General features: G+C 34.1%; 1 protein-coding gene across 2 annotated transcripts; it reads right to left on the reverse strand.

Moving 5' to 3' along the window:
- Positions 1–3280: 3280 nt before the first annotated feature.
- Positions 3281–10766, reverse strand: LOC121128399 (uncharacterized). Of its 2 annotated transcripts, none has more exons than XM_071893926.1 (10): positions 10323–10766; positions 9445–9541; positions 7194–7386; positions 6484–6664; positions 6357–6425; positions 6175–6290; positions 5822–6118; positions 5301–5753; positions 4082–5249; positions 3281–3593 (listed from the first exon to the last, which is right to left on the reverse strand). In XM_071893926.1, exons 2-9 carry the CDS (start codon positions 9477–9479, stop codon positions 4743–4745), a joined length of 1851 nt encoding a protein of 616 aa, XP_071750027.1. In that variant the 5' UTR covers positions 9480–9541; positions 10323–10766; the 3' UTR covers positions 3281–3593; positions 4082–4742. The 2 variants fall into 2 exon arrangements, with proteins under 2 accessions (XP_071750027.1, XP_071750028.1); XM_071893927.1 differs by having other exon boundaries at positions 9437–9541; positions 10323–10711.
- Between the last annotated feature and the right edge of the window lie 6878 nt (positions 10767–17644).

Consider the following 17644-nt stretch of genomic DNA (forward strand, 5'->3'; position numbering starts at 1 on the left):
GTCATCGTGTCATTGACTATTTGTTCTTCTATTTTTGAGCGTATATTGATAAACTTAATGTTTTGTGTTTCTATAAGGTCATTTTAGGTGGGCTTACAAATTGCATACGTATGTTTATTTTTGAGGGCATTAACTCTTCAAAAAGCAGCACACATTTCACTTTGACAATGATTTTCATTTTTTTTTTAAACATTCATAGAGACTAAATTTATTATACGAATAAACTGTAGTTTACATGGAATAAGTATTGTTATTAGTATGACCTTGGTTCATGTCATGATCGTGCTAATGACATTTAGTACAAATAATAATATAGAAAGGACAATATACATTCACGAAGCTTTGCATTTTTGAGGTTATTGATATCTATTCGTGTTACATTTTTAGTGAGTTTCTAACTCGATAAACAATGGAAGCAATAAGTATTTAATCACTCGCCAATTTTGAAAGTTAACCAACTGGTAGAGATGTTCCATAGGAATGAGATCCGGAGACTGCCTAGGCCAATTTCATGACTTTCAAATGCTCGAGCATCTACTTCGTTGCTTTGGGTCATTTTCTTGGTGTAAGAAGCATAACACAATTTTTAGTACCCCTGTCCCCTAAAAAAAATTTCGGAGGATAGAACGTAAATCCTCCCTTCAATGCGGTGAGATCATCCTTTCCCTTAGCAGAGAAGCAACCCCAAAACATGATGTTTCGTTCACCATTCTCGACAGAGGGGATTGTGCTCATGGGATTATACTAACCCTATGTTTTTCTAAAACTAAATGTGTACCTAACTGTTAAAATAGACATACATCGGGGCATTCAAGAGCATACGTTTCATGGTCGAGGATTAATGCTTCCCTCTAAGAAGACTCAAACGTCGCTTCTCTTAGAATTACCGCCAGCTCCTTCGTCTGTGGAGGTTACATTGGAAAATAAATCTTTCTTTTCTGTAAACGAATTTTGCCAACAGAAATAATATTTTCTTATATTTTTTTGTAGTAAATTAACAAAAGATCTCATAATCTTATTCAAGCATAAGTTCAAAAACTTGAGAACCCTGTTTTCGAGCTCAAGCTAATTATTAGGCTTAACTGGACGATGGTATACGAAGCCTCCCAAATATATGTGTTTAAAACCGCTGCTGAAATTGTAGAAAAAATTATGGATTTAGAAGATACCTTAAACGCTTTCCAAAAATGCAAGATATTCCAATAAAATAATACAAAAAAAATACAAAAATTTGTGAATAGCTATGGATTTTTGATTTTTTTTTCTAAGAATTTAAGGTTTGATTTTTATTTTCCGAAAAAAATTAATTTTTCTTAATAGGTATAGTAATTTATTGCAAAAAGTTTAATATTTGAAATTTAATTTTGGAATTTTTTTCAAAAAATCCCCCCTCCCAAAAAAAAAAAAAAAATATTTATACAGGGTAAGACAGCAAAACGTGGACACCAGAGATAGATTTAGAAAATAAATATTATATTTCTCATATTACTACCACTTAAATACGCTCCAGATTACTTAAATACTTCCAAAAAATAAGGCTAATATAGGGTCTTTCAAGTAAATCTAGACCATCTACTACAGGTAGCTTTAAGCTAGCTGCGCAACTTTTAATTCAAGTCAAGTATTTACGATGGAAGGGACCCGGAGGAACACCATCATCTAATTTGCTCTTATGGGACAAAACCCAGCTTACATCAGGAATATCCAAAGAGCACACTCTGTGACGTCTGCATCCGCCAGAACGAGAAAATGCATATAAGAGAAATGCTAACAAGTCCCAGAGTGATAAAAAACGTACTCCCAGATTCATTGTAGGCCTGAAACAGCCCTTAAAGATATCTCTTGTCACTCCCATAACCCTCTTTTCAAAAAAGCGCCAACTATTCAGTGCAAAAGAGTCCAGGACCATAATGACTGACCTGAGGATAAATTCATACCCACTCTACAAAAGACATATCCTTACAGAAAAAATGAAGGCCAAACAGACTACCCACGGAAGAAAATTGATTAACGATTTGAAGGCGCATGGTAACCTAATTATATTTTATTCGGATGAGAAACAATTGACTGTTGACAGATCCTACAATATCCAGAATGACAGAGAGATGGCCACTTAGAGAGGTAATGCCCCCCACGTTTTTAAACAAAGTTTCCAGAAAGTGTCATGACCCTTGAGGTCATGAGGAACAACGGCAGTGTCATTCTCTTCCCATCTTCTTTGTGCCAAAGGAAAGGGTGAGTACCGATTGGTACTCTGAACTCCTGTCTGACCAAGTGATACCTTGGATGAAAGCTGAGGACAATTGTGTTCAATTTCTGTTTCAACAAGACTCGGCCCCCTCTCACAAGGCCCGCAAGACCCAAAACTTGTTGAAACAAGAGAAGGTGCTATTACTAGACCCCCAGACCTGGCCCCATTAACTCCCCTGATATAAATTCTATGGATAACTTCTTTCAGCTGGAGTTAGAGAGGAAGCTTTTTGACAGTTCAAAAAACAGCATCAACTCTTAGAAGGCCTCCCCTATTAAATACTGGGATATAGTCTACTTCGTAGAAGTGCTCAATGCCTGCAAGTCCTTAGGCCTCGTATCGAGAGAATGATTGACAAAGATAGCGTACAAATTGAATGTATTTATTCTTTGCATTATTAGAACATGTAAATAAAATTTCAAACCTCTACTTATTTTCCTTCTTGATCAGTTAAAGGTGATCTGGATTTACCTGAACAGCCCTGTACTTGTATTAGGCAAAGTACATTTAAATTTACGTACTTCTATCTCAGCTAAAGATACATAAAAAACCAGGGTGTGTTGTTGAAATCTGGACATTCAACAGCTGACAAACTATGCATATTGACACCCCCTCAAATCAAAGATTTCACAGTCTTCTTGCATTGCAACATTCAATTCCTGCTGAAAACAATGTGGCCACCATAATCAGCATATGACAACTTGCACAACTTTTCCTTCTGCCTGGATGTCTAGGACAGGGCCTGCTAGATAGAGGTACCGACTCTCATAGCACTTGAGGCTCCTGCTGATGAGTATTGGAACTCCATAAGGCCCTAACACCTGCCCCAGCTTCCTACGGCGTATCAAAGCCATTTTCAAAGTCGATAGAATATATTGAATATTAGAAATGACAATAGTTGTGGCAACATTTGTACAAAGTTTAGTTAATGTAGCTCCACTAATTTTTGAAACTAAACTTGTTGAAATCCCAGATTCAAAATGCTTAGTTTTTCACTATACGCCTATATGTATGAGATGGGAAAGAAAGTTATAAAATTTGTATTGATTTATTGTGAAATAATTTGATTTCTAAAGGATACATTTAGTAATTTAGACAACTAATACAATTTATAAGATGTCATTATATACAACATTAGAGAATTATTCGAAGTTATCAAGGTTTTCTTTTTTTTTTTCTTATACTTTCTTAACAATGATATAGATGATGATTTGGTTCGGGAAATAAATATGAATAGTTCCAAAGTCCTTTCTTCTACAGCTTTCAAGACTCTCTCAGAATTTTCTAATTATTTTTTTACTTATTTCAATGTGGAATGAGCACGTGTTTTTCGTAAGGATTTCTAGAAAAAAAGCAGAGGAGGTTGTTAATGATGGATACATGAAATAAATATATCACATATTGTGTATACATATATTAAATAAACATATTTTGAATTTGCTATAATATATTCTCAGGGTGGGGGCGAAGAGATACTATGTCTAGAATTTGCAAAATGCATCTTATCAAAAGTACACTAATACATGATTAAAAGCCGTTCTTTTTCTTTTCTCTTTGCAAAAAAAAAAATAGATGCTGTCCTAAAATGACAGATTTAATGTCCATTTTTATTTTTGTGTGTGTGATGCTTTTAGATTTTTTAATTTTCACTTGTTTTTTGGGTGTTGAGCTTGCATTAAAAATTTGTTTGAGTAGAAATGGGGAAATGAATAATGGCTCCTAGCAATTAAATAAAAAAAAAAAAAAATCAATTTATTTAATCGATCATATACATAATATCAAAAATAATCTTTCAATTCCGTTTGTATGAAGTTATTGATTGACCATTACCTTTTTTGGCGATATTCCAAACGGAGCGACAGAAAAATCTGTTGAAAGCTTGGATAGACTGCTTTCCATTAGTGCATATGCTTTTGCACACTCTGCAGCTAAATCCTGTGCTAATCCTTGTACGGTCTTTGAGTCCAAGGAATTTCTTTTGGATCCTGCCTTAGAGCCTGATTTTGAACCAGCTCGAGAGCCTGTTTTGGAGCCCCCGTTCTTTTGTCGAAGCTCAATTTCGTTTGTGACGTCTTTAAGGGTTTGTGCTACTGAGGTTTGTGGGTCAAGAGAAGGTGGGGGAAGGGTTAGTTCCTTCGTGGGAGGTGTGGGTGGGGATTGTGACAATGAAGTTTGAGCTTTGTTGCTATGTGAAATCGTAGTAGATATGGTAGTTGAATTGGGAGAGAGAGGGATTTCATTTTTACTAGAGGGCCCTACTAAATTGAGAGTAATGGAAGAGGAATTGAGAGGCTTTGAATTTTGAGAGCTTTCAGATGAGGAAAGGTAGAGGGGATGAACATCTGGCTTTTTCATTGGTGAAGGAGGATAACTATATATTTCTTCATCTATGCGATGAGAGTAAGAAACGACTGGAGACAAATGTACTTCCTTTTGAAGAGAATCTCTTCGAGGAGGAACGGGTGGAGCCTTAGATTCTTCTTTTTCATTATCATATTTCATGGGAAACAAGGATGAGGTTGGAGTAGGATCCAAAACAAAGTCTTTTTTCAATGAGTGACGAATTTGTAAGCATTGCTCCTGTTCTTTTTTGCTGCTGCTCCACTTCGAGTAATTTTAATTTATCGTTGATTTCGTCAAACAGATTCAGATGTGGAGAAGGCTCCTTTTTCTTTTCTCGCTCAATGGATCTTTCCATTGCTATTCTTTTTTCTTCGTTCCCCGCATTCTCAGTAACTTGAGAGTGTGGGGGAGTATCGTTGATGACTACAGGCTTCTCTCCAGTGAAAGAAACATTTCTTTTGACTTTAGGAGAATTCTTATGATGGGAGCTATTCTCTGAGTCTCTGCGAACTATACTTGACCTATATTCTGTACTAGATGAAGACGAGGAAGGAAAACGAAAGGGATCACTGTTGTTGCTATTGTTGTTACTGGCACTACTGTTGGAACGAGGATTAGGGCTGACGGGAGTTGTTGGCGTAGCACCAGAGGCAGTCTGAATACAAGGATTTTAAGAACAGCAAAATTAAAAACAAAGGGAATTTACCTGCATAGCCAATAAAGTCGGTAGTGCAAAACTATTGTCGCTGGTTCTCGTATATGATGATTCTGTTATAGAATTTCGTCTACTACGTCGTCCGCCATAGGTTATCTCATCCAAACCTTGACTAATACTAGAATAAATAGCAAAGCCTGAATAACCATCAAAAATGGAAGCTCGTCTAATTGATGAGGCAGATGGGGAGGTGTAATCATATGAACTTCTTTGAGACAAATAGTTTCTTGAAAAAGAGCTTTGACGAGTTAAACTCTCTCCACGCCTTTGTCGACTAGAAGTAGTGAACGAACCTTGACGGGACAAACTCCCGCCTAAGGGACGGAGTTGTCGATCCTCAGTGCAAGCTCTACCTTCTCGATTAATAGATGATGAAGGACTTAGATAGCTGCTTGCTCTTCTTGATGGAAATTTGGAGGGATGAGGATTCTGATCGCAGGACATCTATGAAAAATAATATTACAACAGCATTATGAGACGGAGAACATGAAATAAAGTAGCTGATAACTTACTTGATGTTTCATGATATAATCTGGAAGGAAAGACTGTCCACAAAATTCACAGGGAAGATATTCTTCGTTGTCATCGATGGAGGAATCCTTCCGAGAATCATAGGAGTCATATCGATTAGATGAGTTCAACTTTCTTCTAAGAACCACCTCAGTGTTGTCGGTTCCATATCTTTTATTTATGTTGCTATTGTTGGAAGAAGAGGAGGAGGTTCCTGTGGTGTACATTGAATGGGATCGAATAATGGCAGGATTGTTACTATTTCCACCTCGAACATTACTAGGGTTAACACATTCAGCCTGCATAGTAACAATGATTAGTTTTCATTAAATAATGCAAAGATGGAGAGGGATACCTGATGTTCAAGTAGCTTGAACATAGGGACCATTTCTTCGCAAAACTCACAGGGAAGTAAGGTATTTGCATCTGATGATAAATTACTGATATTTGATGTTCGTGGTAGTGTTTGAGCTAATATAGTATTTAAATATATGTTTCAAATACGTTTAACAGTATTATAATTAAAAGTGATCTTACATTTGTATTCCTTGGATGATCTCGTCTCTCTCGAATATCCGTGAGTTCTTTCAGTCAATTTGTACATCTCTATCAACAAATAGAAAGGAACAATTGATGAAAAATAAATTGTGAATTAATTTCAAACCTTCTTTATTCTTGTGATGTAACTTATGGGACTCTAAGTCTTTGAGAGGAATGAGGGAGGCACATTCAGGACATGATTTAGAAACGCTTCCGCAACGGGTTTCATGATCCATCATTTCTGATGCGATCTTTTGAATCTGACAGTATTTACAACAAACGTTTCTCTTTGGACAATCATTTTTCTAATTATAAAGAATTATTAGAATTAATCAACATGACTCGCCATAAATTTTTCAGAACGAATATATTTTCTAATATCTGATTTATTTTTTTGTAGATGAAAATTTGATTTGAGTAGATAAATTAGAGAGCATTTAATGTATTTATTAAAATCAAATATATGCTTGAAATATTGTTAATTTATGGGCAAATAGTTTTTGCACGCTTAATTTATTCTAAAACTTCAAAGAAATTCATTTAATTACCCCACTTGTTATCATTTAATAAAAAAGAACATGTGTTATTCAAATTGTGAAATGAATTCTTTGTAATTTATGCTTTTCAAGATGTATCCATGAGAGTTGAGTCATGATGCTCTATTTTTAAAATCTGCATCATTCAAAGAGTTAAAAATAATTCATCTTTGTCAAATGCAAAATGCACTTGAACATGATATGTAAGTACAAAGTGATCCATTTCCACAATACATATTCATATGAGCTATGAAAGTTAGTCATTGTTTTTAAAAAAATGACATTACACCCTACGTACCTTGTGGCTATAAAGTTTGACTGCTTGGACGGAGATCCCACACAAGGGACATTCCCGTGGGGAATGAAACTGTTGATGATGAGCATCGAAGAGATCCTTGCTCACAGGGTCACCACAGTCTGGACATGTGGTAACAGAGCCCGCACACTGAATTGTGTGCATTCTGTAATTATGGACCGGGATATCTCGTTTGCTAAAAGAGAGAGGAGATACACATTAATTTTTGGATCCAACTAGCTAATGCATATTTATATAGCTTGATTTTTTTTATCTTTCTATAGTATTTAATGTTATACGTGAGTATGTCCAGTTTTTTGTCGTTTTTTTTTTTGTTTTTTTTGTGCATCAAGTGAAAATTTATTAGCAATTGAGGCGATAAATTAGAATAAGCTCATTTACTATTTTATAATGAGTGATTGAGACTGATTAACTTCACTCTCCATAAAAAAAGAAATACTCGTTATATAGAGACGTGCAATATCATTGGAACAAACTTTGATCTCATCCAGATACCGTATAAGTATATCACAGCCGAGTTTTCCATCTTCATATAAGAAGTTATGCGACTAATAAAAAACTATGTTTGTTATTATTTTAAGTCAGTTGTCAGAGTTTTAAAAAACACGATCACTCATTTAGTATGTAGTATTTTGCTAATTTGATATTTTCAAATTTATTCAACGCAAATAACTCCAGTGTTAGTTGTGTTAAAGTCTATAAATGATGCCATCTAATCCCCCGTTATTCAAGAATTCCAAAGTAATGCAGTTGGCCCAGATCAAGTAATTTGAACCAACTCTGAGACCATTTAGCTAAGATTAAACTTTTTCTTCATGAAGTAAAATGCTTACTTTATAAATGTGAATATTGATATGCAAGAGTTGAAATAGAGTTAAATGTAAGGAATACTAACTGTTTAAAATGGTACGTCGTGGCCTAAGACAGTTTTGAAATTTGTTAAATAATCGTCTATTCCTTTAAAAAGTGCAGCACAGAAACAAATCGAAAGCTAGGCCAGATAATGCAATTCATCAAAAATATTTTTATTCAAAAGATCTACCTATGTTGAAACCATAATTTGTCTCTAAAACCAAAGTGACAAACTCTGAGACAATTTATACAAGATTAATATTTTTTTTTGATAAAGTAAAATGATTACTTCGTCAGAGAATTGATGCCCATGCAAGTCATATTGAAAATTATTATGCCATTAGAATTAGAAACATGTGCTATTTAATTCAACCAAAAAATTCGTCACATAGCATTTGCTTAGGATCTGGATGAGGTCAAACTTGTTCTAGCTGTAGTGCACGACCCTGTCCACAAAATAATAGCAACTTTGTTGCATTGATATACAATATACTCTGTAAATATGATGTACAAAATCAATAAAGTCCATGTGAGTCAGCAACAATATAATAAAATAATATTAAAGTAAATCTGCTGATATCTAATTTCACAAGGTAGGCGCCAAAATTGCCTTACGCAATATATGTGATAAATGCAACTGACCCCCTCCCTGTAAATGCATTATTGATTCGAAGGTCATGGACAGAGAAGAGGGTTCAAAGAACCCTCTTCTCCCCCCTCTAACTTTCGTCATTAATAAAAGAACAGCTCTATCTTTCCTTCTTTCTTTTTCTTCTCTTCTCTTCCTTCTCTTTTTCTTTTCTCCCTTCCTTTTCATTCCTTTTTCTCTTTCTATTCATTTCAAGCTTCAAGAGACGAGATGAATTGCATTCCAACTAGCCTATGTCTTGTGCATTTGAAAGGACCTATGTATGCAGTTTACTTATACATCATCAAATTATGCCCTAGTTGTTTGCTGTGTACAATGTATTATAAACTTGATTGATAAATATAGAAGAAAAAAGACACAAAATAGATTTTGTTTTGTTTATAAATATACAAGGAAGAAGGAGAAGAAGCTTTCTTTCCTCGTTCTGGACAGTGAATGGATATGTAAATTATAATCCAATCGAATGAAAGGAACCCCAGATGTGCTTTGTTTAATTAGACATCTCTTAATAGTTGATTTTAAAAGAGCTACCTTTGACTGCAAACAAATTAAAGTTTTTTTTTTGCACACTGCATGACGTCATTAAAACTACACTATGAGTATCATTTTACTCCCTCCAAGGTAGTTAAAGGTAAGAGAGTGTGGATGTTTTGATTGTTTGTTTGAGTGGAGTTCAGGGCCGCAGGGTATGGGACGGCTGTTAATGCTTTACGGTGGATATTACCTACTTACCAATTTTGACACATTTCATGTTCGCTATTCATCATTCAATCCGTTGGTTTATAAGACTTCAAATAAAGCTGCTGCTAAGACAAAGGTTCCAGGATGTCTGAAAAGGAAATATTAACTAATGAACTTGTATCCTTATGAAAAAATATATAGGACTATAAATTATTATTTCTCTCTGTTTACATGGAGTTTGCAATGCAATAATTTCTGTCATTCTAAAAATAAATTTCTCTTAATAATCCAACGTCACTTTTTTTATAATTGGCAAAGTTCCTATCCCACCACCAGTTTTTTCCCCTCATTCAACGAGCGGCATAGAAAAGAAAGAAATGTAACTATGATAACAAGATGTGACTGTCCTTTTAGAGATTTCCATGATAAATTTATTGAATAACCAAGTACCTTTGAGGTACATTTTATTTATATAGGGATCTTAAATAGGTTGCGTGACTTTTTTACATCTACTTCTTTAAAAAAAAAAAAAATTAAGAACATGTAAAATATATTTTTTATTAAATATAGAAATATTTCATAAAAAGTTGGGAAAGGTAATCATAATTTATGAAGTATATATCATATAAGAGAGAGAGAGAGAGAGGAAACAAAAGAGTTAAAGGTTGTCAACCTCATCGAATTGACCGACGATTTATTATTTATTAATTATAAATCAAATGAACTTGCTACTTTCAAAAGAAAGAAAAAAAAAATTAAAAGTAGGGAAATGAACTGAGGAACAAAAACGAAAGGAAAAGAAAAAGAAAAGCCGGCTTTTGCATGAGTTGTTCATAACTTTTCTTGTTGTCGTTTGACTACTCTTCCCTTCTTTATCTTGATTATTTTGAATATATAACAAAATATAGTAATAGATCACATATACTCACATATGTATAAAAGGATATTATTCACTCCAATAAGCTATAAAAGTCGAGGTTCCTTCAAAAAAACTATGACACTGTTTGGAGGGAAGGGGGATTTTTTTAAGGTGTACAATAGCTCTGAGTCTGAGTTCTACATAGGGTCGACAGGTTTCAAAATAGTTACATCATAAAGTAACTCCCCTCGGATGAAAACAACCACAAAAGGAAGATTCTGTATAGAATATATATGTGATATGTGGGATTCCTTTGATACTGAGGCGTTGGATCCAGGGTATATATATGTGTTGCTTTTGAGGTTTCAGGCTCTTGATTGGAGTGTTGCTGTAGAGACTCTATGTATGTACAAGCTCTACTAATTTACTATTTTGAACATTCGTGGTCTAAAATGAACTAATAATAACATTTAAAAAAAAAGGAAATATTATTTTTGTTCAAAAAAGTGAGCATAAGCATGAGAGATAGATAAATAGGTGAGAGCGCTCTTCCGGCTCAAGGAAGGGGTTGCCGCCCGGTGAATATATGTAGATATGTAAGCGTGGAAAGATGATGCTTTGAGTGCTTTACATACGTTTTGTACTTATAGACATTATTTTCCCTTTAAAATAAGACAATTTATAAGGGTTAATACATACGAAGGAGCATATGCAGAGATAGATGGGTCTATTCTTCTGTCTTTTGCCATACTTTTTGAGACAAAAGGTATACGCTGTGCAAAGGTCAAAGAAGGTTCCTGCAGAAGTATTATTGTTTCTAACCTGACAACTAAATAAATTCACGAGGGGTGCTCTTGCAAAAGTTTCTTCAACTCTTATTTTGCTACGTATGTTATTTTTCTCAAGGTTTTCCCTTGAAGAAAAAAAATAAATAACAAATATCAAACTGCTTTGACTCCTCCAAAGGAAGGTGATCATATCTGCCAGCATTTGTTCTGAATATGTTTGCCCTACTAAGCTATGAAGAAAATAAAACTAAGCTAAAAATATAAAACATATTTAAATGTTGTCTATTTTGGGTAAATTAAAAAAAAGAAAGCGAAAACCAATATGTTCCTACTGATAATTTGAAGAATATTTTGAAGGAAAGCAGCTTAGCTGCCATAGCTTTTTATTAGATCAGCTACAATCAGCTGACGCAAGGGAGGAGGAAATAAACATGGACATTGCCAAGAATGACTCCGATGCTGATCCTCAATTCCACTTGGAGTCCAACAAGGACTAACTCCATAACAAATTCCCATGGGGTTAATCTACGTCTTTTAAGGGCACACACAAATGTTCAATCATGTTGAGGGATATAATTGAATACAGTAGAAACTACTCAGGAATTAAATAGTAATGACAACTTCAAAGGAAAATAAAGTTCATTCTTCAGATTATCCATTCCAAAAAGGCGGTCTATCTAAAAAATAAAATGATTTACATGACAAAACATCAAACGTCAAGGTACAGTTACAAAAAAAAAAAACGAAAAGTATATTTTATTATTAAAAATTTACATATTATGTAGAGATTGTAATTCAAGCTTTTAAAATGACTTAGTGCATTGATATAAGGCTCTAAACCCCTGCTATTCCCCCCTTCATGATACCCTAGATGTCTTCAATATATTAAATATTTAGATGGACATCCTTCAAAAGCATACTGAATAAGGAACCTATAACTTGCAGTAGCATGACTAAATTATAAACACCTTATTTTTATGGAATCATGAAAAGACAACTAAAAACTAAGTTGTCATATATTTAGATACCATATTTAGCTTTATTTCTTAACAACATGTCCCCTTCACAGGAAATAACAGCCTCGACAGAGCAGCCCAAAAGATTGGAAGCTCTTGACGATGAATGATGTGTCCATGGCTACCATAGCAGCTTGGAGCGAATCCAAATTTAGATGGTAGGTGGAGAAGACACCCAAACTACAAAGTCCAGGGCCACATAGAGACAGGCATATTGTTGTTGCAAAAGTTTTGATTCGTTTTGGGCCGTAATGCCCTTCTTAATGTATTCAGCAGTCCGAATGGAGATGCCAATTGTCTCAGCAGCCTTCTCGGGACTGACACTGGGATGTAAGAGATCACATATGCGTTTCCTTTTTGTTTTTTTTGATTGATAAAAGAAGGATTGAATTAAAATATCACAAATACACTGTCTGAAGATAAACGAAGTAGCCGGTCCCGTCCATTTCTGTCTCGGTCTGATTCAGTTCTGTCCTGCATATCAGTCCTACAACTTGTAAGGTTCAGTCCTATATGTCCTCACTAACTTTATTTCCTATTTTTTAATAAGTTTTTTTACTGATTGTCCGAAGGACCGGTCCCAAGAACTGATAGGATCATTCATAGGGCTGGCCTGGACCGAATATAAAAGGATTGACTGAACAATAATAATATAGAATCACGCTTGTTATGTTATTAGAGTAAGTCTTCGTGAGAGCAACTCTTCAATATTATCTTTAAAGGACACTCTACAAGGCATCCTTTTTATTCAAATTATAGTTAATTACTTTAGCTTATCAATTGAATTCGAGCTGTAAAACATTGTTTTGGATATCATTCTCAACAGACAAATACGCAAAAATAGTTTGTCATTATTGATAATTAATTAAGGGATAGCTAAATATTTTTTATTATTAAAAACCAAGGGTACGTACCCACCTCCCCCACGGAAACCCCAATTAAATGCGGAACCCCTTGTAATATACATCCATAAAACTTGGATATATTTTAATCTATTAAAATCACATACCTATGATACAGAAAAAAATTATAAAACCAAAGCAAGACACTGAAATAGTCCATGCACATATAAAATTAATAGTCTCAATTTATACAACGTTATGAAAATAGGCAATCTTATGAATGGCATTATTCATACAGAGTAAGTTTTCTTTTTATTCAGCCGAGTTTTCCATATTTCCCTCCTTATACATTCCAGGGCATCACACTGTACCCAATAATGTATTGGAGTCTCGGTTGTACCTCCGCAAAGTATGCATGATGCATATTCCATCATTCTCATATTCTTTATATGCTTTCTTAAAGGAATATGCCCTGTAATCTGGGCTAAAAGTGCTTGGGCTTCCCCCAAGATTTTTGGTTTTATAGTATCATCTTGGATTCTAACGTTTTACTTATGTAGTAAGCTAATACAAAACAATCACTATATAATTTTACTACAAAGTATATTTCATTACGTATTTGATTCAAGTGTATGTAGTGGACACAAGTCTCGTAAATGTTTCAAAACGGTTATTTTTAAAAATGCTTTGAACACGTTTACACTTTCAATGTTCTTGAGTTCTCAAACTCTTGTGACGCCACAGTCCCACCACACGATTCAGACATTTAGTGTTTGAGATACTTTTAATATAAAACATTTGTGGTTGTTGCAAATCGTAAGAAAGATTACATTAAATAAACATGTAACAATATAGGTTATTGATTCCTTGAGTTATAGTTGTAATAAGGACTCATTTCTAAGTTCAATTTTAACGAATCAATGACAGTTATAATGGAATATGAGGAGAGTGAAGAGGATAATAAAAATGTCATTTGACAATAAAGTTAGAAAATAAATCATTATTTTGCAATTTCTTATAGCCTTGTTATTTTTTTTAAATTCTTGGATTTATGTAGCTAAGTCCGGGGTTTTGTTGAAGAGATCACTCCCAACCATACCTGTAATGAGGACAATTATAGTTCTTATAGACGCTCGACATGTTGGATCTTGCAATCCAAATCTTGGATCTGAAATAACCGGTTACGGTGTAATTAAACTTGTATTATCCGATATTCGAACCGGATTCGGGTACCTGAACTTTTAGTGGTCATAAAAAAGATACAACGGATTTTTCAGATCATGGAAAGATCATACAAATATTGCTTAATACTCAATCTTATATATATATATAAAAGATCTTATCTATATCGAACATACACTCTATTTGTCTTGATTAGTGATTGGAGCGACATCTATATAAACAGCTGTATTGTGTGGTTATTCAACACGTATCTCACACGTCGTTACCTTTATTGTATCGCATAATTTTATCGCCCGAAAAGAAACAAAATTAAGGGTTAAAAATCAGTTGGTAGTTAGCCAATTTCTCTCAACTATGGGAAATACAATTCAATCAAATCAACGCTGATTAGGAGAAAAGAAGTAACCAAATCGACAGCTGACAACAAAATACACCGTATAGTTTTGTATTAGTGGGGTTCCACCAATCACAGGCTGTCCAGGTATCTTCTTCTTTTCCTCTAATCAGGTTCCTTAACTTTGATTAGTTCAATACAAATTAGTTCTGATTGAGCTCTCAACAGTTATTAACTATTATTGAATAATAGTTCCATAGTTGGAAGAATTGGCTAACTAACGACTGATTTTGGGCCTTTCCCGTTTCTTTTCGGAGGAGAGGTTGTCATACACAATAAAGGCAATGAGGGGTTCAATATTACTATAAAAATTATTTTAACTCATCAGTATGTTCCAATAGTAATGACATTGCCTTATTTATTTGTCTCGTCACCAGGTATCAGTAAAAATGTAACCTTAATCCTGATCTTATTTATTTAATCCTGATCTTCGGGTAAAGTGCTTATAAAATTTGAGACAAGTATCTGTCTAACTTTAGTTTTGGATCGGTATCATAAAGTTCTGGTGAAGACTTTATTTAAAAAGACCTGTTCAATTGACTGACTTTAAGCGTTGGATTTTTATGCGTTCAATTAAGAACAAGAACTCAAAATTTATTTTTACAATACATCACTGTTATATAAATTAAAAGCCTTTAAATGCATCACTATATGTAATTTATGACTTTTTTAATTCAGTATTCAAAGTTATTAGTCCTAATCCCTTCTGGCTTTCTAATTTCAGTACTTTTAAAAAAACTAACTATATAGAACTTCAGTCTATAAACTATTCTTCCAGTTTCTGATTTTGTATGAAAATATTGTACGAGTGTAGTTTTCTTGGTCATGGAATATTATTCTTAGATTATTTTGGAGGAGGGTGTAGTTCTATTAACTCTCAGAGACTGAAATATCCTTGAAATATTCCCAATTATTTTGGGATGCTACTTTATTAGTCTTTGAGTTATTAAATAAGTTTGAAATATATTATTGAGGTTTTAAATAACACTTCTTATGCGTTCTTATTATTTACCTATCCCAACTATGAATAAAAAAAAGAGAAAGTGAAGAAGAGTGAGATATGTCATGGAACTCTGTGGAAGAGTGTGGTAAGCCCTCACTGTCAATAAAGGAATCATGGTGATGCTTGACTAAATAACTCATGCATTTCAAAAGGAAACAAGTTGAAATTTAATGTAAAAATTTATAGACAATTTTTACATGCTATTTCTCAAAATGTCCACCACAAACGGCTCAAACATCCTCTCGAAGCCAGGGCACACCCTCTGGACGAAGTCCTTGGACATGGTCCTCTACTTCAGGGGCACGCCAGGCTTCAGGGCATTTACAGATGGGCAGAGGACCCGCTCATCCTTCCTTTCAATAGCGCCCCAGATGGTATACTCAAGAAGGTTGAGATTGGGGGAGGAAGGGGTCCATATTTTAAATTATTAATGTACCTTTAATTGGTGAAATGGAGTTGTACTGATTAAGTATTACAAGCCATATAGTATTACAATTACTCCGTCTGACCTAGTAACTAGTATTTCTTTCTCCAGGAACAACTGAGAGGCAAACCTACGCACATTGAGTTCAAGAGAATAATTAGCCCACGCGTTGTCCATTGAGCTATGTCGTTCCATTATTTTTCCATACTTTTTATTCTCCTATAAGTCCTCTAGGTATTCAGAGAACCACTTTATCTCTTGTTTGCAATATGGCTAGGTGGTCCATCCTGCTGCCAGACATGGTGACAAGATGGTTAGTGGGCCTCCAGTCCGAGCTTTACTTTTGTTTTCATTACCAAGTAGTACTCCTCAGTCCCCATCCTGGTTCCAGCAGTGAACTGGGGTTATTCTGCGTAACTTTTAATTTTTTGGAAGTATGAAAAAAAACTTGATAGGTTTTTGTTCCTCTTTACAATGACAATAAATGCTATTAGCAAATTTTTAAGCAAATGAGTGCAAAACATTTTTGTATCGATTTTTCTGCGAATTTTGTCTGGGCAATTTTTTGACTAAAATAAAAGATGGACTTATCATCTAAACAATTTTTTTCATGCCAATATGTTGCTATGTTTTTTGGAGTTAATAACACCATGTAAAAAAACAAAAACTAATAATAATCCGTATATATTTGTGTGTGTATACTTAATGCGTGCCTACATCGTTGGACCTAAGGAGCTGAAACTTTGCACGGGTGCCTCTTTTGAACCTGGTGAGGCTAAGAAGGGGGTGCCAATTTTTGGGGAGGGGATGATATAACGGGACTTATTCTATAACCAAAACATAAAAATTGTTTTTTTGAGCTCTAAGAAACTAGATAAGCAGTTGAGTTATAATTAAAAAGTGCTGGCATCTTATAAAAACAACTATACGAATATGGTTGTTTTTCTTAATTTATTCAAAATCAAAAAAGTTAGGGGCAAAAAAAATTGCAGTTTCTATTTTTTTGCGGTGCAAAAAAAAAGGATTTCCCATGGAATATGGGACGGGTAGATGAAATAAATTTTTTATAAATTTGTCTTGAAATTTGTTTGCATATAAATTTGACATATAAAAATTGATGTTATCTGTCATTTTCTAAATAATTTTTCATCTTTTTTTCACTTGTTTTATCAAACGCCAATTGGAAATGTTAACAGAAATACCATAAAGGGATTTTCATTTTGCAGAACATTTTATCACATAACTTATGCAATATTTGCAAAAATGAACCAGTTATCGTAGTTACTTTTTTGATGTTATTCTCAATAATTTGTTGTTTTTGCCATATAGTTTTTTTGCAATTTTCTTCGCTAATTTCAATTTTGTAATTTTTAGACAAAATTAACAAAGATGGAATTATCATCAATATACAATTTTGAATGAATATAAGTAGGTATGTTATTTGAAGTTAATCACACTTTTTTTAAATCTTAATAATATATATATATATTATACAGGCGCTATATTATAATGCTCAACCGCTACAAAGGTTTTAAAACATTAAGAAGAAATGACATCAGCCCTTTCTCTTTCCCTCCTTTGCCGAACCTATGCCCGGTTACCTTTTGCTAGTAGCTATATTTAATAGAGTTTATGTGTATCTTTTACAGGCGCCTACACCGTTGGACATAGGAGGCTCAAACTTTGGGTGAACCTTTCTACTGAACCTGGACGCACTAATACGATGTGCCTTTTTTTGGGTTG

Source organism: Lepeophtheirus salmonis, unplaced genomic scaffold (genome assembly GCF_016086655.4).
Source record: "Lepeophtheirus salmonis unplaced genomic scaffold, UVic_Lsal_1.4 unplaced_contig_470_pilon___fragment_2___debris, whole genome shotgun sequence".
NCBI classification, from domain to species: Eukaryota; Metazoa; Arthropoda; class Copepoda; order Siphonostomatoida; family Caligidae; genus Lepeophtheirus; species Lepeophtheirus salmonis.

Bases quoted from the DNA above. Each gene is read 5' to 3' on its own strand.
- LOC121128399 (XM_071893926.1), bottom strand. From the start codon at position 9,479: ATGATGAATAGCGAACATGAAATGTGTCAAAATTG. The intron at 6,426-6,483 runs GTTTGAAATTAA...ATTTGTTGATAG, and splicing joins ACATCACAAGAATAAAGAAG to AGATGTACAAATTGACTGAA. The intron at 6,119-6,174 runs GTATCCCTCTCC...GTTACTATGCAG, and splicing joins TCAAGCTACTTGAACATCAG to GCTGAATGTGTTAACCCTAG.